This window comes from Pelophylax lessonae (genome assembly GCF_965119305.1).
Source record: "Pelophylax lessonae genome assembly, chromosome: 8".
NCBI classification, from domain to species: domain Eukaryota; kingdom Metazoa; phylum Chordata; class Amphibia; order Anura; family Ranidae; genus Pelophylax; species Pelophylax lessonae.
Genome location: NC_138775.1, coordinates 182,332,876 through 182,354,271, shown reverse-complemented (window position 1 = coordinate 182,354,271; position 21,396 = coordinate 182,332,876). Strand labels below are relative to the sequence as shown.

The following is a 21,396-nucleotide window of genomic DNA, read 5'->3' as shown; positions in this document are numbered from 1 at the left end:
GATGTCTGTAGAACAGTCCTACCCTAAGCCATATATTACAGGCATATTTGGTAAACGGTTGGCCAAATACTGAAGGCACTGGCAGTATTTTCTGTTGATTCACAGACACTGTGGAGAACTGTGAAAGGGGTCTTTTACTTAATCACATTTGTTACAGGAGGCCCTGCAAACAGTGAGTGTAGGTTATCCAAGATAACCTACACTCTGAGCTGGAAAAGGGTCCAAAACAGCCACTGTACAAGTCCAAATCAGTTGACCTAATTGCAAATCTGCAGAGCATAGCAAACAAATCTGTGTGCGGGCATTGAATCTGGATTGAAGTATGTAGTATTGTAGTATAATTATGTAATCAGAACACATTTAAATCAGAATTTCATGGAAGCAATTGAGACATTTAGGAACCATGCACAGTTCCTTCATCAGGACAGATGAAGCTGAACATAACCAAGGGTAATGCTTCACTGACTGGACTGGCTAGTGAGGTCCAGAGTGGAAATCACATGAAAAGAAGGTCTGGCCACAGAGATTTTAAAGTCTCATGCACACCGGGCATTTAGCACCTGTGTACGAGTTTTTCTGAGTTTTCATGCAGGTAGTAGGCACAGGCACACTGTCCAGCCTCATTGCTGGTAGCTCGTGAAATAAGAGGCTGAAAGCTGCTATGGCTGGACAGTTCACCAAGTTGTACTAACGTTTAGGGCAGTATGCACCCAGAGACAAATGTCAGGAATGCAGACTTCTTGTGTTCTGACCATTTTTCACTGGGTGTATACTGCCCTAAACATTAGTACTACTTGGTACACCATCCAGCCCTGTCTAGCTGCAGCAACTTTCAGCTTCCAATAGAGTTTTATAGGCTGTCAGCAGCAGGGCTGGCTGGTGCAGGCCGGTGCCTTCACACTATCCTTCTCCCTCACAAAAAATGCCAGATTCTTTCTTCCCGCACAAAAATGCCAGAAGTCATGCACAGGGGCTAAATGCCCAGTAAAAATGAGGTCTAAAAGGGCAGACAGTTGAAGTGTTATTAAACCCAAGACACTGCATTCACTATATCTGGTCTCCCACAGTACAGAGAACATGGAAATGCAATTATTTTAGTACATATAAACTGCTAAATACCTTTTCTCATCAGCAGTATATAGCTATCTTGTGACTTCTATCAGTGTCTGATTAAATCTTGTAGGAGGAGTTTTCATTCTACTCTAACTACTCCAATTGGCACTGTGCTGATCACATGCACCCTCCCAAAAAAAAAAAAAGAAAAAGTCTCTAGCAATACACACCAAACTGAGCATGTGCAGAGTGATTCCAAAGGCTTTGTACTATCAGCAGATGGATTGGGGACTGTGGAAGAATGGCAGGAGCAGAGAAGACAGGACCAAACAGCCTTTTTACACAATTAACCCCTTATGTTCTACAGTGAGTAGAACAAGCATGCTTTACTGCATTTACAGACTGATTTTACTGTTGTGAGTTTAGTAACACTTAAATATGTGCTTTCTATTACAAGTGGAAGGTGCAGAGAGAAAGGCAGTGTGAAGCCCCAAAGGATCTTTAGGTGACCTGGGGCCTAAATTATTTCAAGTAAACCTGTAAAAAGAAAAATAAGACATCTGCACCTGAGTTCTTATGTACATAATTGTACCTGATCAGTGACTTAATGAAATGAAGCAAAAGGACCTGTATGAGAATCAATTTACTAGCATTTTCACAAGGATATGTAAGAGATGTGAGCCTTGATGTTTCTCTCACAACATGTTTCCTTAAACTATATGTAAAACCCTCACAAAATGGCATTTACTTTGCTAAAGCATTGCTGTGTTACAAATAATTGCCATCTTTATATCCATGTTGTGTCTACGTTCATGGACTAAAACAATGGCTGCAAGGCATTTCTCATGGCAGGTTTTCTGATTGTGACATGTGCAAACAAACGTCCCATGCGTCCCTATACATTTAAGGAAAAGTGGGCTCCCTCTAGGCACACCTGCCCTTAATCTATCCAGCTGCTATATATGTGCTCCAATTTGGAAGACTCTCAAAACGATAGCATTAGGACCGCATTAAACTGGGGTGCCTTCAGGTGGCCTCTGTGGCTTACACATATTGTAAGGGATTAGCTCGGTGGTAGGCGTAGATGACCCCTTGGGGGGTGCGTTTTCCCAGAGAGATAGCCCAAAAGTGCTTGCAAACAACAGTTTGGTTTATTAATGGTGATTTCTTCACCAGACTGCATACAGCAAAAACATTCAAAATAAAATAAAACAGAAAATAAATCCTTGCCTCTGTGGGCGGCTACCTTCTCACTCTGGAACCTACCTAAGAGTCTGTCTCCAACCTACTGTTGGGCAGACTTTCTTGTCCTACAGCGGACACTCAATAGTCCATTTATAATATCTTCACAGGGCAAAACAGTCCTTTATTTCTTTCACACAGAAACAGTTCGTCTTCTCACCTTTGAGACGTCTTCACACTTGGTTACCCTCCCTGGCACACATTACTCCGGGGGGTCTTCTCCCAGGCCCACACATCCTGTCGGGAGGCACACGTCTGACTGTCCTCCTTCTCCCAGCCCACATGGCTTCAGGAGACAGCTTCCGGAGGCAGCAATCCTCAGACTTCCTTTGGACAATTATAGAAGCCTTAACTCCCTCATTCTGAACAGCTGAAGTCTGTTCAGCGTCTTTAGACCTTCCTGCTGGCTTCTGCAGCCGGCACCCTATAGTAATTGGTGAATTGTATCTCCGATCTGTGACAACACTCACAGATTTACCTGACTTCCTGTTACAATATGTTTGCAAATGTGTGCCACTAAACCCCTTGTTTTTAACATTAATTGCTAATCAGTGTCAATTCGGTTTTGCTACAGGCTAGCTGGTAAGTGAGCTGTGAATTTTTGTTGGTTTTTGATTCCTGATGGTGGCAAAGGTGGACTATGCCTGTGCAATGTGTGTATAAACAACCACTAACAGGTGCATCTCATAAAATTAGAATATTCTTAAAAAGTTAATTTATTTCAGTAATTCAATTCAAAAAGTGAAACTCATATATTTTACATAGATGCGTTACACACAGAGTGATATATTTGAAGTATTTATTTCTTTAAATTTTATAGAATTCCGGCTTACAGCTAGTGAAAACCCAAAATTCAGTATCTCCGAAAACTAAAATATTACATGAGACCAAAAAAAAAAGAAGGATTTTTTGTAGAAGAAATGTTGGCTTACTGAAAAGTATGTCCATGAACAGTATAGTATGCACTTAATACTTGGTCGGGGTCCTTTTGCATGAATTACTGCATCAATGCCATGTGGCATGGAGGTGATCAGCCTGTGGCACTTCTGAGGTGTTATGGAAACCCAGGTTGCTTTAATAGCAGCTTTCAGCTTGTCTGCACTGTTGGGTCTGGTGTCTCTCATCTTCCTATTGACAATACCCCACAGATTCTCTATGGGGGTTGGGTCAGGCGAGTTTGCTGGCCAATCAAGCACAGTGAAACCATGATTATTAAACCAGGAATTTGTACTTTTGGCAGTGTGGGCAGGTGCCAAGTCCTTCTGGTAAATTAAATCAGCATCTCCATAAAGCTGGTCAGCAGAGGGAAGCATGAAGTGTTCAAGAATTTCTGGGTAGAGGGCTGTGCTGACTTTGTACTTGATAAAACACAGTGGACCAACCAGGGCCGCTGATAGGGGGGGACCACCAGCCCTCTTGTAGGGGGCCCGAGCACACAGGGGGGCCCACACAAAGAGAGGGATTAGTGATGGACAACAAATACAGAAATCTTCCTCCAGCACCTGAATCTGATCTGTCCCTCTCTCTGCTATCAGCTTTTATCTGTTGAAAAAGAGACAGTTGTCCCTCACTAATCCCCCTCCCTTGTGTGGACTCCCCTCCCAGCACTTATCTCTGTTCAGGAGTTTATTTGTAAATTTTAACTTTGTTGCTCTCTCTCTGTCTCTCTGATCACTGAGCTCCAATTGCCCAGCCTGTATATTTTTCTCATCTCATCTTCTTTTTTATTTAACATACCAGTAGTTTTTTTTTAGATTTAGCAGGAATAATGCGAGTTTTGTTATATTTGTGTCTGCTAATAGTGATTTTGTTGTAATTTTAGCTAAATATATCTTTAATATTTTCTTGGGAGGGCCCTGCCAGGTAGTCTGTATGGGGCCCCGCGATTTCTAACAGCAGCCCTGGGACCAACACCAGCAAATGATATGGCTCCCGAAATCTTCATGGACTGTGGAAAATTTAGCATTTCATTTGGAAATCAAGGTCCCAGAGTCTGGAAAAAGACTAGAGAGGCACAGAATCCAAGTTGCATGAGGTCTAGTGTGAAGTTTGGACAGTCCGTGGTGATTTGGGGAGCCATGTCATCTGCTGATGTTGGTCTACTGTGTTTTATCAAGTCCAAAGTCAGCCCTCTACCAGGAAATTCTAGAGCACTTCATGCTTTCCTCTGCTGACCAGCTTTATGAGGATGTTCATTTAATTTTCTAACAGGACTTGGCACCTGCCCACACTGCCAAAAGTACCGATACCTGGTTTAATGATCATCGTATCACTGTGCTTGATTGGCCAGCAAACTCCCCTGACCTAAAACCCATAGAGAATCTATGGGGTATTGTCAAGAGCTAAGCTGAGCTGAGCTAAATGTCGCTATCAAATCAACCTGAGCTTCCATAACACCTCAGCAGTGCCACAGGCTGATCGCCTCCATGCAGGGAGTTCAAGAGAAGATTGACACCACTCCGAAAAAAAGGCAATTAGGATGTTTATTGAGTAAAAGTATCCAAAATAGCAGACATCATGGACATACAGGCAGCAAGATGGTTATGTTTAAGCAATTTTTTTTCGTGAAACGTGTTAACCATCTTGCTGCCTGTATGTCCATGTCGTCTGCTATTTGGGATACTTTTGCTCAATAAACATCCTAATTGCCTTTTATTTAGAGTACTGTCAATCTTTTCTTGTTCTCACTGCTGTTTGGATTATGGACCTAGATGAGCACTCGACTTTCATTACACAGACCTGAGCGGCTTTTTGTCCACCATTGATCGCCTTCATGCCACACCACATTTATGCAGTAATTCATGCAAAAGGAGCCCCGACCATTTATTGAGTGCATACTATACAGTGCATAGACATGATTTTCAGAAAGCCAACATTTCTGTATTAAAAAAAACTTTTTTTTATTGGTCGTATGTAATATTAAAATTTTCTGAACTACTGAATTTTGAGTTTTCAATAGCTGTAAGCCATAATCATCAAAATTAAAAGAAAGAAGTGCTTGAAACATATTATTCTGTGTGTAACGCATCTATATAAAATATTTGAATTTCACTTTTTGAATTGAATTACTGAAATTAACTTTTTGATGATATTCTAATTTTACCATGCGACAGGATGACAACACAGGAGTACACCTGGGAACAATGCAGGGGTAGACTTGGGACAGGAAAAGAAGATTAATGTTACAATAGGTGTAGCACCCTCCTAGGTAGGTGCTAGAGAGATAGAGAGTATAGTTTTGGATCATTTCTGCTTACCAGAAGGATTGTCAGGTGAATCTATATTGTTCTCTGCCTATCAGAGGGCAGGATCTGCTGGTGAAGTCTGCTCATTGTGCTCAGGTGCAGCTCAGTTTGTCTGAAGTGTTTCACACTGGTCCAATAGGGAGGCGTATTGGACAGTGGAAGGAAACCTGACAAATGAGTGCACAGTCATTTAGTACAGCCCTGGTGATTGGCAGAGGAAGGTGCCTTGGTGCATGGTGGAATACTGTATAGATGCCAAGGCACATGTGCTCGGGGGCTTTCAGCTGGAGAGCGGAGCCCTGGAGGGAGGGGGTGACTGCCTCCTCCTCTGTAGAATTTGCCCTGCGGACTCAGGTGGTCGACCTGAGGGCCTAAAGAGTTAGAGAGGAACTGAACCCAGAGGTCCTGCAGAACTGACTGGAAGAGGGACACTGGAAAGGATCAGATTCTGCATTCAGTGGGTACAGATCTGTGTCAAAGGGCCTATCCTGAGGAGGGCCATCCCTTCAGCTAGAATTGTCAGTGGACGGGAGTCAGTAAAGGGGATGCTAGAGAGTGTCCTGAAGTTAATGTAGTTCATCAAATTTGTTGCTGGAGAGAGAGAGAGAGAGCAAGGAGACCTAACCCTTTCCATACACGTGGCAGTATGGTTAAAGCAGTATGACTGCTTCCACAAGTAACCCGGTGAGGCCAAGTTAGAGAGTTGTCCTTATCAACTGTAAATAGTTCAAGTTGGAGTATCCCACTATTCCCTTCTCCCATCCAAGTTCCACAATACTATTCCCTTCTCCCATCCAAGTTCCACAATAAACATAAAAAAAAACAAAACCCCTGGACTGTTTATTGAGTGACGAGCCATTGGGAGTAAGGATGGATGCGTGAACTGTCCCTAAGTGACTGTTTGCAGGTGGTAATCAGAGGAGGCCCAACAAGTCATCACACAGCTAGCCCTCCGGGGATAATGCTACATAGGTATTTCCTAAACAACAACCTTCTTTGCAGGATTAAGAGGTATTATTTTAATGAGACCTGCAGATTTAAAAATATTAGAAAAATACTTTTGAATTGACATTAACACAGGCATATATAAAGGTTCAGTGATTGGGTTTCATATAATACTTTAAAAAGGAGTTCCAGCCTTTCCTGTGTTTAATAAAAGTCAGCAGCTACAAAAAGACACACACTCACCTGCCCCACGATAAAGCGATATGGCCAACTGAAGCCTCGCTTCTCTCCCTCTCCTCTTGGTGACGCCAGCATCACAACTTTGGGCACCCGGCTGTGACAGCTTGCGGCTTTAATGGTGGGTGCGCACTGTGCGTCCTTAATGGCCGGGCAATCTTCTGGGACCTGTGATAAGTCCCAGAAAATTGCAGGGAGGGAGGGGGAGAAAATAACTTTTGCTCAGGGCGCTGCAGCACTCCGAGCGGAAGTGGGAGCGGGTACCTGTCAAAACTAGGTACCCGCCGCCCCCACAAAAAAAATGACATGCCAGATGTGGCATGTCCGAGGGTAAGGAGTACTTAAAGCAGAAGTCCAACTTTTGGGTGGAACTTCACTTTCAGGTTTAAAGGTCAGTAGCTCAAGCTTATTTGATATTACTGGCTCAGTATATCACAGATAGCCTCTAATCAAATTTTACACTAATGGTGCACATACATTTTAAGCCATAAGGATTGTACTGGAAGCATTTATTGCTATTTTACTGCTGGAAGTAAGCACTTCAATTTTGCTGGGATTTAACATTTGTACATAAAGCATCTTTGCCCAGACGTGGACCATTTAGGACACATTTCATGCATGAGCTACCTCTAAACATGGTTCAAGTAAGGGCATGTCAAACACACTCAGTGCACACACACATAAAGCAGTAGAGGCAGCAAAGCAGATTGTATTATGACAAACAGTGACTTGTAACCCTGCAAGTCAGAAAAGCAATCCATCACTGCCCCCTAGCAGCAAGTTCAAGTACATACTTACAGACACCAATGTAGATACTATAGAGAATCCGAGTAGAAATTTAGCATTTTCCTTCTCAGTTTCCAGCAGATAACTAATGCCATTAATATGATCATAATACAGCCACCACAGCACTCCAGAGACAACTAGATAAAGCAGAATACAAGAAAATGCTAACTACACAATATAAATAACAGCAGGTAAAGCAGGAAAGCAAGTACATTAAATCACAGTCCATTTATTTTTAAGTCCTTGAGTGCTCCAAAAACAATAACAGTTCTATAGACACAATCGAGTACATTAATCATTTGCAGATTTCTGAAAACGCTAAAGGAGATAATTACCACAACTGGTACACACAGAATCTGGTGCAGTTGTGCATAGTTACTAATCAGCTTCCAACTTCAGCTTGTTTAATTAGGCCTTTGACAATAAAACCTGAAAGCTGATTGGTCACTATGAACAGCTGCACCAGATTTTATGGGCACCAGTCTTAGCCCCGATTCACACCTATGCAGCTTTGAAATTTCACTACTTTACTGCGATTTCAATGCCGCTGGTCAGTTCGATTTCATGTACGGCTGCCAACATCTGTGCGACTTCATGCATAGATGTCAATGCAAGCCGCACATGGAATCGCCAAAAATAGTGATGGAACATTTTCTAAGTCGGTGCCAGTCAGACAGTTGAACAGTTCAATAGCCAGAAATAAGATGCGGCTTGTCATGCGACTTTGATCTGTCTGGTGGAAACAGGGGCTAAGAAAATCTTCCCCTATGCTGTGACTAAAAACACTAAGAACTATGAACATTTTATAGAACTGTCTCTGCATATCAACCCAAACTTGTTGTCTTTTGGATGAAATGGCAAAACAATATTACCTACAGCACTTTTTTTTGCAGCCTGTGTCTCTGTTGGAGATACTTCCCAGTCACCAGGACAGGCTATGAGGGAATTCTCTGCAACCGATACAGAAAAAAAGTACTTGACAAACATTCTTTATCGTAGAACACCAGCTAAACTGATTTATTTCTAGGTTCGAATGGAGTGGGAGACTGTTTTTCTTGTGTCCTAAGCAGATCCGTGCTGCTCAGCAGGGGATCGATATACACCTCGCCGCTGAGCAGGAAGGTGACAGCCCCCTCTCCGCTCTGTGTGCGGAGAGGGAGGTGTCAGAGCCCCATGCATCTCTATGGGGGAATCGGATGAGAGCGGACCACCTGTCCGCTCTCATCCGATCCGATCTCCTGGACGGATGAAAAATAGGGTTTCCATCCGTCTGGATTTCACGGACAGGATCGGATCGGATAGCAGCGGGTGTCAGTAGAGATGTCTCCGCTGACATCTGCTGCCCCATAGGGATGCATGGGGGATCTGATCAGATCCGCCTAAAAAACTGACAGGCGGATCTTATCGGATCGCTTGTGTGAAAGGACCCTTAGTAGGTTGGCAGACAGCAATGAAAACTTGACCGATGATCTGATCGCCTATCCACTTTATGTAAAGCGAGAAGAGAACTTTTTCGGTGAGGTACCTTTTTAAGTTAAAGTTGAACTTTACTCTCTCATTCAGCATTGACTATTTTAATTCTTATGCTGCTAGCATTAGTAAATAGACAGGAAAGTTTATAATAGTTACCGGTTTTAATTTTTTTTACATTTCTTCAGTTACCTTCTGGTTTTTGGGCCTAGGCAATTGATGTTATACCATGAGTATACCCATGAGTCTTCAGGAGGGGAGAAGGGGTTTATTTAGCGAAGCACACATCCCTGTCTGCATGCCTGGGCTAAGGGTAGATGAATTCCAGGAAGTGAATGATCCATGAATCATCTGCCCTTACTCAGGATGGCCATGGCTAGAAATGCTAGGGGGGTGTTTTTTTAAAGTGATTTCTCAGCAAAAAAAATTAAAACACTGGTCAGTTTGCTTTGAAAATAAAAATGAATGAAATAGTGTTTTTGGATTGTGGTCCTCAGATACAATGTAGTTCCGCTTTAACTTCTTCAGACAAGTCAATCAAACGTCATACATTTAATAGCTAGCTTATGTCAAGAATTATAAAATAATGATAAAATAAAAAAATCGATCAAAATCCTATTTTTTTTCTCATCTATTGAGGGACACAAAAATTTCTGAGCCTTCAGGACATCCAAAAGCAGCCCAACTGAAGTGTGGGCAACACAGTACTACTGCTGTGCTGTCTAACGGCTAAAAGGCCAAACAGAAACAACAGAAACTGGGAACTGCATGCAGCTGAAAGAGCCGCCTGAAGGACCTTACACTCGAAGCTGGCATAAGAAGATGCCGAAACATTGACCTAGTAAAACAAGGAAATTATGGGAACAGTAGACCAAGTGTCAACCTTTGCAAACCTGGGTAACTAAGGCCTGATAGTGAAATGTCCAAGAAGCACTAACAGCCTCAGGAAATGTGGCTTGATTGAAAGAGGGGAACCCTGGGACCAAAAGACACCTAGGTTGGACCAGGGCATTCTTTTTTGGACCCATCTGAAATGACAAAAAAAAAAAAAAAAGAAGGATCCATCTTGCGGAATGATAAAGCAGTAGGAAGGTACACTTAAATAGCCTGAAACAAATCTAGACAGAGGAGAGTAATGTCCATCTGGATATAAGGAAATATCTTTCTGGTGAGATGTAGCTGAACACAAAGAGGGAAAGACAATCTCCTGATTAAGATGAAATGCAGAAACAATCTTGAGAATGGAAGTACCACCTTGTCCTAATGTAGTGTGAGGGATTAGCTCGGTGGCGGGTGTGGATGACCCCTTGGGGGGATTCGTTACACAGGGAGATAGCCGAGAAGTGGTTGAAAACAACAGTTTGGTTTATTCTTGCAATTTTCTTCACACAAGTGCAAGCATCAAAAACATCAAAAATAAAAATAAAACACAAAATAAATCCTTGCCACTGTGGGCGGCTACCTTCACACACAGGAACCTACCTAAGGAGTCTGTCCTCAACCTACTGTTGGGCAGACTTGGCTGATCCTACAGCAGACACTCAATAGTCCATTTATTTTCTCTTCACACAGAAAATGTCCCTTTTCTCTTCACATAGAAAACATCCCTTTGTTTTTCTCTTCACATAGAAAACATCCCTTTGTTTTTCTCTTCACATAGAAAACATCCAAGACCTCACCTTGAGAAGTCTTCAGTCTTTTTACCCTCCTCAGCGCACATCACTTCAGGAGGCATTCCTCTCCTTTGCTCACACAGCTTCAGGAGGCAGCAATCAATAGACTTCCTCTGGACAGATTATAGAGGCCTTAATTTCCTCATTCTGAATAGCTGAAGGTTTTTCAACTTCCTTAAACCTTCCTGCTGGCTACCTCTGCAGCCGACACCCTATAGTAATTGGTGAATTGTCTAAACCAAGCAGAAGTGTATCTCCCATCTGTGACAACACTCACAGATTTACCTGACTTCCTGTCTCAGTAGGCTGAAAAAGTTTTCCTCACAGGATAAGGCTGCCAGTTCAGATGCCAGATTCAGATCTAGCCAAGGTAATAGCAACAAGAAAAACTACCTTGTGGGTCACAGCAGAGAGCGATGTCTCTGATAGAATCAAATGGGGGTTTTGAAGGACCAAATTCATATCCCATGGATGTAGAGGGGATTTGACCCAGTGAACCATATTGGAGAACCCTTGCACAAAGGTCTTGATCAGAGAGTGGGAAGCCAGTGGTCTCTGGAAATGAATGGCAAGAGCAGAGATCTGGCTCTTCAGGGTACTAATGGCCAAATGGTGGTCCAGACTCAACTGCTGGAAAGAAAGGATCTGTCCCATCAAGGAATGACTAAAATGAGGAAGGCCCAGGGTTCCCCACACCAGATGGCCCCCTCACAGAAGTGAGTATTAAGAGACCGAGCAAACACCGTGAGCAATGCTAACAACTCTGGGCTTATAAAGCGCTCTGTAGATAACTTTGACAGAAGCATACAAACAGTGCTTAAACATCACTTTCAGGTTCACCCATAGATATCCAATCCAGCAAGATATGGTCACATTAAAACCAAAAGTCAAAAATGAGGACAACTATGACAGGTAAGCACAGCAAAGGAGTGAGGAGATCTTCTGCAGCAACCTGGAGATAAATCTTAAATGAAGAGAAAAATGTTGGGAGAAAAAAGTATTCTAAATCAGACAAGCTGAAAATAGACCCACATTCTTCTAAGACACTAGCTATAACTAAAGCCCCGTACACACACGCAGATCGTCGTCATACAAATGTTCGTCTTTTCTCCCCGGGATGTCGGTGTCTGTTGAAAAGTGCAAAGACAGCACAAGGACAGCACAAGAATTTTGTCCGCAGACTTCAGCTGACTGCAGAAGTGATGTCATGTAATGGTTAACTTTCCCTGTGTTTTTTATTTTCTGAGCATGCCCAGTCTTGCAAATCTGCGGTCTGTCGGCTGATTTCTGTACTGACAGGCGAACAATCGTCCGTTCTGGTGTCTGCAGACAAAAATTTTCATGTTTGCAAGAAAGACTCTTGTCCGCGGATTGTGTGCAGACATCTGTCGGAGGCACCATACTAACACGCATACAATCGGCAGATCTTTCGTCCGCCGACGTTTGTATGACGACGATCTGCGTGTGTGTACGGGGCTTAAGGGATGCTGGTAGGAGGGTTAACCCTGGGCTGGCCTAAAGTTTTTTTTTTTTTTGCCAAAATCTAATCATCCTGTAGGAAAAAGTATAATGCTAATGTTTAGAACCTCTTATGCTCCCAATATATTACCTGAATAGTAATGTACTGTATCTGTATAATGCACCAACAACCTAACTCATGTGAATTGCAAAAAATAGACAAAATATGGGGTCTTTAGTAGTGCCAATAAATGTATGGTACAATCAGAAGCAACAAGTCTCTAACATAGCCTTGCCTAAATAAAATTAATATTTATTAACAATTTAACATAAAACCCTGCTATTAAAGAATGTTTTACATCATGCCAAACACATCTAAACAAATAACCTCCTAGTAATATCTCATTGGTTCTTATCAAAACAGACATATTGTTTCACTGAGCACATTTTAAAAAAAGCTAATTGCAGGCAAAAACTGTTTCTTCCTATTCCCCCTTTTCCCTCCCTCTCTAATCCGTCCTGTCAGCTGTTTTCCTTACCTGTTGAAGTCAGTTATATTCACCTGAGCACCCCCCCCCCCCCTTCATCATCTAGGTCCCCTGCTGATGCCATTTCCACCCGAGGAGACCGCTAGTCAAGCACCAGTCAATTTACTACTTGTGAATGAGTAGTGGGTACTATGAAGGAGCTGACTCCTTAACAGCCAGGAAGACGCTGTCACATTTAGAAGTGGTAGTAATACCAATGCTAAATGTTTTGCGTCACACTGAAGCTTGAGGCTCAATAGGCCGAACTCTCATTCATTCAGCCATCTAAACAAGATTCATAATACACTGTACACAATGTAGAAGTCTCAATCAGATTATTTCCTCTGCTGGTTAAATGTGTTAGGCTGTTTTCTCTGCTGGTAAATGTTAATTCTCACAGTCAAATGCTCTTAGGGCTCATTTACATTTGCTTCGCATTAAAGCGCCTACCGCTTTAACATGCTTTTTGTGTGTTTTTGATGCTCCTGCGATGCTTCGACAAAGCTTTGGTGCTGCTTCAATGATGCTTCGGTGGTGCTTCGATGATGCTTCGGTGGTGCTTCAATGATGCTTCGGTGGTGCTTCAATGATGCTTCGGTGGTGCTTCAATGATGCTTCGGTGGTGCTTCAATGATGCTTCGGTGGTGCTTCAATGATGCTTCGGTGGTGCTTCAATGATGCTTTGGTGGTGCTTTGGTGGGGCTTTTTTAAAGCTTTAATGAAGCTTGGCAGATGCCCTGTGTGTGGGTATGTTAATATCTCTTACCTGCAATATCTTCAAAACCAAGAAAAGCTAAATCTGAATTAAAGCCTCTCAAAAGCTGCAGGTGCTTTAAGCAAGCTTTGTCATAGATTTCTATGGAGGCTTTGGAGACGCTTTGAAGTACCACTAAAGCAACATGGGGTATAAGTTTTGAAGCAAAAGCAAGGTGTAAACAGGACTGTAAGCTAAATATTTTATTTAGTAACATGGGCTTTAAATGGAGTTCAGATAGCTTTAAAAAAGCATGTCTGTAGCAATGTTTTGAAGAAAGTGTAAATAGGCCCTTATAGTTATTTTTCTATTACGACCGAAAGTTAGGTAATTTGCCTGGCAAAAGGCAAGAAGGAAATCATTACACACACATTACAAAATTCCAAGCATTATTCGTTACACTTGTATGAATGTTAAACACATTTTTTATAAATAGACCCCTCAAAGTCCACGTTTTGTCTATATTTTGCTATTCTTGTGTCGCTAAATGAAGGAAAAAGAAAGTTACTCATACCCACACAATAGACATTATGTATTTTAATTATAAAGATACTTACATAGTAGCCCAAACATCAGTAAAGTTACAAAAATGTGGACCATGAGAGTGCTGATGTACCGGAATGATATGACCATCACTACAGATAAAGCTGTTGAAAGACAAATTATTTATATTATAATATATCTTAATCAGCGCAATACTGTGTCCCAAGTGCAAACAAAATATACTGTGAAAAAAATGAAATTAAAATAAAATATCCAGTGAAAAAATACAGTAAAAAAAAAAAGTGCAACATTGATTGATAAGTGTTCTCACTACACTCTAATACACAAGGCCCCCGGCCTGAATTCGGCCCTCCAGACCATTTCATGTGGCCCTCACACCCAGAGTTTTTTTTGCAGCCGGAATGTGGTGAAGCCCCTAATCCCTGCACTCTGTATGTGGTGCACTCCTCAACCCTGCTCACTTTACACAGCACATGCCTGAACTCTGCATTCTGTACATAGGGCACTCCTGAACTCTGCACTATGTACCTATCAAACCCCAGTACTCTGGGGTGGGGTGTGGTTGAGTTTCTGCACCTATTCTATGAGAACAAATCCCTGGATAAATGTATATAGTAATAAAGATACAGCTGGCCCTTTGAGGGCGACCATAATGCTGATGCGGCCCACTATAAAATTGAGTTTGCTTTAATAAATATGAATATAATATAAATACAGCGCAATCTCATCTCATCTGTGTATAGCCAAAGATTGTTACACATGTGTAAATATTTCTAAAGTGTGAATCAATATTGATACATAGTGACTGAATCACATACACAAACTCAGAGTGATATAAAATTACAATGTGTCAGTTTGAAACGGGACTATTAACAAAACAAAGCAAACGAAAGGAATCGGAGTCCTCCAGTGATATTTAATCAGTCCAAAAACTGAACGAGTATTCCTGTCACCTCTGTGTGAAGTGATTAACTCGAAACCACCACCAGTGACTCCTAGAAGCTCACCTCAAACTTTGACTCCTGTTTTACCAGAGAGTCAAAGTACGCTGTTCCCCATTAGGGATAACCTGGCTCAGAATGGATGGATGGATGTCTTTAGCTATGTCAAGATCCCACTGTATCCTCATACATAACAGTCGATCATAGGGAACAAAAACAACATATCTAGTGCTCTCTAAAAATGTTTATTTGGAAACAAATATAAAAAGAGATCACTCACATAGTACAGCACTAAGCCGTGCCAGCTGTATAAGGGTCATGATATCAATCCACTGGCTCACAGCCGTCAGATCGGTGATGGTCGTGGGTAAAATCAAATGTCAGCTCCAGCCTCCAGACGTGTTGCGTCTTCAAAAAAGACTTCTTCAGTGGGGTGGGCACTTTAACCACTTTACACAGAGGTGGCAAGAATACTCGTTCAGTTTTTGGACTGATTGAACATTACTGGAGGACTCTGATTCCCTCCATTTGCTTTGTTTTGTTAATAGTCCCATTTCAAACTGACACATTGTAATGTTTGTGTATGTGATTCAGTCACTACAGTATGTAGAAATATTGATTCACACTTTAGAAATATTTACACATGTGTAACAATCTTTGGATATACACAGATGAGATGAGATTGTGCTGTATTTATATTATATTTATATTTATTTATCATTATTGACACTATAAATATAGCTAAAAAAATGTAGTGTAGCAAACAAAATCAATACATTTTGTGAAATGAATGAAACACTGCTAAGCAAACGTTCTATGTAGGGTGTTAATCCCGGTACACATGGCCAGAAAAATGGCAAGTTCAGGAGGAAACAACCTCCTTTTAGTCTGGGTGTACAGCTGTCTGTTAAACTGAAGCTGGTCTAATGACTGGCTTCTGTCAAACGGGCATGCTGGAAAACCAGCATTCGATCAACGCTTGCAGCCAATGGCAATGAGCACTAATCAGTGTACTCTGGCAGGAAGGGGAGGTGTCCCCCTGTCAGAATACAAATTCTGAGCGGGAGAGATCCCACATCAACATCGCTTGTGTTGATGCGAGGATCTGTCAGTTTTTTGTTCATACCAGCTGCTGCCTTGCAAGAGAAAAACAAAATGTGTGTGTACCCAGCTTTAGTTAGATGAGTGTTAGGGTCAAAAAGGAATACCAGGTATGGATATTTTATACATAGAAATATTGGTCCCATTTAAACCAATGTAACTATGCATACACCATACCTGGCCGATCCCCCTGGAAATCTCTAAAGTAAACACTGCTACACCACTTGTTTCCAGGTCCGGTGTCAAGTGTCTTGCTGCATTCTGAAAACCGAGCAGGTTGTCCGCTCAGCATGGGCACCATTTAGAGAATCCTTTGCATCCTCTAAGGAATTCTCTGCTTGGATGAGTTAGACAGCGTTACATCTTCCTGCCTCTCTGATTGCCATCAAAATCAGAAAATTTTGCATTCTCCAAACGGTGGCCTTGTCAAGCAGCCAACCTCCTGTTTTCACAATGCGTAGGGTAGCTGCTTGGGACAGGACCCAGAAGCAAGTGGAGAATGGAGATCACTTGAGTAGCAGTGTCTGAATCAGGGCCAATTCACACTGCAACGCACAGAGGCTGGAGTGATTTTGAGGACCGGCAGCTCTGCATTGCTGGCTGTGCTAAGGGGCAGTGTGGTGCACGGTTTATTGCATCCCACTGCTCCCTTTATTTTTGTTTGTTTTGCATGAGCTTTATTTAAAGTGAACAAAAATGTACACTTCATTCACAGCAATATCCGGCAGTGCGCTGTGCTGCCTGACATTGCAGTGCGATTCGGGCCAGTGCGCTGTGATGAAATGTAGCATGTCTGCATTTTAGCACAGCACGTTGCTGCACAGAGCTAGGCTGCATTGTAGTGCGAATGGGACACATAGGAAACAAATGTTACCAATGTAGCTATGAAAAAATATCCATACTTGGAATTATTTTTTAAAATTAGGTGCAACAGTTTGGGGGTTGAAGACTTAGGACCTATACTCAAAAAGAGAAGATTTTCTGTCCTATCAAGAACATCTAATATGGTAAAGTGTTTGTCCAACCAAAACTTAAATTTTGAACAGAGTGTGGGAAGATTGGAACCCCCTGCAAGCTTTAAGTGGGGAAAGTTTTTTTTTTTAATTGATACTCAGGGGAACTACTTGATTTAAAGTTGTTTTTAGCGCCCCTATTCAATTCCTAAAAACGACTGCACCAAAAATAATTGTATATAATTGTATATTTAAAAAAGCTCTTGTCGCATGCTGTACTCTCTATTTACATTAATACTAGGGTTGCACAAATACAGATATCGGTGCCAAAGTGTTTGCACAAGTACTTGTACTTGTGCAAATGCTCTGATACCTGAAACGAAAACCTTTGCAGTGTGATTTGAGCCCAAACCAAATTAATTGGGTCAAATCGCACTGTAAAGAATCGCATGTGATTTGAATAGGAATGTGGTGTGATTCCTGTCCAAATCACATGAGGTTTTCCCCCTCACTGTTCCTGCGTGAACCCAGGCTTGTCATAGTAACCTTAGCCTGGGTTCACACAAGAGGGGTGTAATTCTTTGCATTGTAATTTGAGCCCATTTATTTTGTATGGGCTCAAATCACACTGCAAGGGTATCGGAACTTGGTATGGCGAATACTTGAGCACAAGTATCAATAGTTGTACTCACTGATAACAAAAACGGTATTGGTGCAACCTGGTTTGAAAAAAAAAAAAACTGTTCTATTAGATATTATGTACAGTAGTCTTAAAGTGGAGTTTCACCCAAAAGTGGAACTTCCGCTTTAAATACTGCTGACCCCCTGACATGTCACATTTGGCATGTCATTTGTTTTTTTTTGGGGGGGGGGGGGGAGAGCGGGTACCTAGATTTGACAGGTACCCGCTCCCAGAAGTTCTCCTCTCCCCCTCCCTCCCTGCAATCTTCTGGGACACGTCACAGGTCCCAGAAAATTGCCCGGCCATTCACAATGCGCAGTGCGACTTTCGTATGCGCAGTGTGCACCCGGCTGTGAAGCCGCAAGCTTTCACAGCCGGGTGCCCACACTGGAGATACCGACACTGCCGAGAGGAGAGGAGTGAGGCTTCGGGGGGCCGCATCGATGGATCGTGGGACAGGTGAGTGTGTGTTTATTAAAAGTCAGCAGCTACACTTTTTGTAGCTGTTGACTTTTAATAAACACGGAAATGAGTGGAACCCCGCTTTAACTCAAAAAAGTACCTAGGATTGCTCTCAGCTTCCTCAATTTCTTCAAATTCCATTTTTATGCCACTGTTTCCTAGCTTCCTGCCAAAGGGTGGCTAGATTCGTTCTCCATGGTCCTTCTATATGTAAGAATGTAGCCACCACCCATTGCTCGCTCATAAAAAGGACATGTGAAAAGAGCAGTGCACATGACTGCAACTAACGTTCACTGTGAGTTCCAAACAAATGGAAGTGAGGGGGAAGGGAGAGGTTTGGGGACTCACAGAGGAGGTTACCAAGAGGCAGAAAAACACATTAAGAAAGGATTTAATGAAAAAGACAGAGCTATTAAGTAGTGGATATATATGGATTATTTTTGGAAAATAGCAATATAGTTTAGTATCAATTTAATTAATTCTCCACTCTTTGATCCTTAAGTTTCAGATTTTTTTTGTTTTTAATTAGGTAGATGTATATATGTGGAAAGGTTGGCATTTAGCAAAAAAAAAAAAAAAAAAACGTATGCCATCATAACAGTGACATACATTATCACTTTTAATAAATACGCTCTCTCTCTTCCTTTGTAAATGTGGTCGAGTGTTGCAATCCGATTGTATTACTAACAATGTACTGTAAAAGCCTACTTAAAAAATGTATATATTGTAAATCAATTATAATATAATTAATATTATTATATATCACTTGGACTTCATATTCAGATATTCAAATATGCGCGGTCAAATTAAACTGGAACTATAGCTTTTCACAAAAAATGCTAGCAGGTAAGGTTTTTATTTTTTTATTTTAATACAAAGAAGACACCAAGACAGAAAAGGAATAGATGGCAGCCACAGGGGAGGGAGTACAGACCTTGTATCACTAGAGGAGGGTAACATTGCCATAATGTGCAAGCCTGCTGTGCAAAGCATATCAAATGCTGCAGGGACACTATGAATTCAGTTATGCTTTAGGAGTTTGTTGGTTTTGTTTTATAACAACTTGATTTTTCTCAGCTATGTCCAAAAAGTTTCATTTTTTTCAAAAAGATATAGCAAACTACAGTATCTCACAAAAGTGAGTACACCCCTCACATTTTTGTAAATATTTTATTATATCTTTTCATGTGACAACACTGAAGAAATGACACTTTGCTACAATGTAAAGTAGTGAGTGTACAGCTTGTATAACAGTGTACATTTGCTGTCCCCTCAAAAATAACTCAACACACAGCCATTAATGTCTAAACCGCTGGCAACAAAAGTGAGTACATCCCTAAGTGAAAATTTCCAAATTTGGCCCAAAGTGTCAATATTTTGTGTGACCACCATTATTTTCCAGCACTGCCTTAACCCTCTTGGGCATGGAGTTTACCAGAGCTTCACAGGTTGCCACTGGAGTCCTCTTCCACTCCTCCATGATGACATCACGGAGCTGGTGGATGGTAGAGACCTTGCGCTCCTCCACCTTCTATTTGAGGATGACCCACAGATGCTCAATAGGGTTTAGGTCTGGAGACATGCTTGGCCAGTCCATCACCTTTACCCTCAGCTTCTTTAGGAAGGCAGTGGAATCATGTTGGGATACTGCCCGAAGGAAGGGGATCATGCTTTACTTCAGTGTTGTCACATGAAAAGATATAGTAAAATATTTACAAAAATGAGAGGGGTGTACTCACTTTTGTGAGATACTGTAAATCAAGTTCTTATTTTACAAATACTGTAAGTCTTTTTGTGTACAGCACAGTGCCAATATAGTATGAATGTACTAAAGGTGGCTAAAGTGTAATTGCAGCCAAAACATTTCCAGTTCTGGGAAAAATGGGAAGTAGCCCCATTCGCTTGTATGGGTCATGCTTGGCAGGCCTCCAAAAGAGGCAGGGGTATGCGACCTTCTGTGGGTAAAAAGAAAAGCATTCAGTCTCCAAAAGAGGCTAGGGGGAGCAGTTAGGAAGGCAGTAAAAACATGGCCTAACGCCTGAGTTTTACTGTCCCTTAACCACTAATGTAAATGCGCCCTTTGTCAGATTTCTACTACTGTTTGCGGTTCTGTAGGGCAGTGGTTCTCAAATCCGGTCCTCGGGACCCACTAACAGGCCAGATTTTAAGTATTACCTTGGGGGATGCAGACTAGAATACTGCAATCACTGAGAAGCAAATGAGATCACCTGTGATGTAATTTAGTTATCTTGCAAACCTGGCCTGTTGGTGGGTCCCGAGGACCGGATTTGAGAACCACTGCTGTAGGGGAAAGTCCCCTTCATTTCCTATCCTACTGACAACTGTGTCCTTGGGACAAAAAGTGAGATAGCAGCAAAAGCTTACAGAGGTTCAAATGCTTCCCCCCTTTCATGTTAAAAAAACTGCATGGAAATACCTGATTCATAAAGAAAATGAGAAAACCAAGATTTGCTCCATACCTACTGCGAGGATGCTCAATCCTATGACATTATCTCTTCCAGCCATAATCCCACTAAGGACACGATGAAACAAGTCCACCTCATTAACCACATCGATGAGAACCGAGGCAAAGTGATTGTAACAGTCAGGGTTCTGAGGAACGCAACGGTTGAAAAGTGGAAAAGATTTGCTGTGGGACAACCAGAGAGAGAGAAAGGGAGACTTAGTAAGCTTCACAATACAACTATTTTAATTTTTCCACAAAATACTAACTGCACAAAAGCTTTCATTAGTGACAACAGATATGTAATATGTGTAATACTAGTTGCAGTATACTTCTGCCCATAGGAATGCATTACATAAAACACCGTACTTGTACACATGTATGAAGGTATTACACCCATACACATGCATAAGTACATGGCTACATGTAGCTCAAAAAAAGAGTTCTGGCGCTACTCCAACAGGTAGTTTCCTGAAAATTTCATGCAAACATGTAGAACACAAATATCCATAAGAACACTGTTCGCCCAATCCTAAGTATTGGATAGCTTGTAAATGTGATGAAGAGAAATTAAAGGATGGCGCTCAAGTGTGTTAATAGCTGATAATTACCCCAAAGGAGACATAGATAAATGATCCAATAAAAGTTTATTCCATGAATCCAAAGATAAAAAGCAATGTGTTAAATAAGTGATTCCTCCTACCAGTCCATGAAGCCTCTGTATATCACTGCTGCCTCAGCACGACTCCCTGATGTAAATCCCAGGGGAAGGAAAAAGCTGGCAGATGGAAATGGCATAGATCAGTGAGAAAGAGGAGCGGGTCCCAGCGAAGGTAGGGGCTCACACGGTCCGGTGTGCGGCCGCTTCCTGGACCGGAGCCCACGCTGTGCTACGCTGA

At 41.8% G+C, this 21,396-nt stretch overlaps 1 protein-coding gene across 1 annotated transcript in view; it reads right to left on the bottom strand.

Moving 5' to 3' along the window:
* Positions 1-21,396, bottom strand: part of SLC44A3 (solute carrier family 44 member 3) — a 190,502-nt gene that overhangs the window by 95,504 nt on the left and 73,602 nt on the right. The window contains exons 7-9 of the mRNA XM_082265861.1: positions 20,514-20,683; positions 13,948-14,037; positions 7,521-7,645 (exon numbers count right to left, since the gene is read on the bottom strand). Coding sequence (XP_082121987.1) covers positions 7,521-7,645; positions 13,948-14,037; positions 20,514-20,683 — 385 coding nt within the window. The remainder of the gene's footprint in view (positions 1-7,520; positions 7,646-13,947; positions 14,038-20,513; positions 20,684-21,396) is intronic.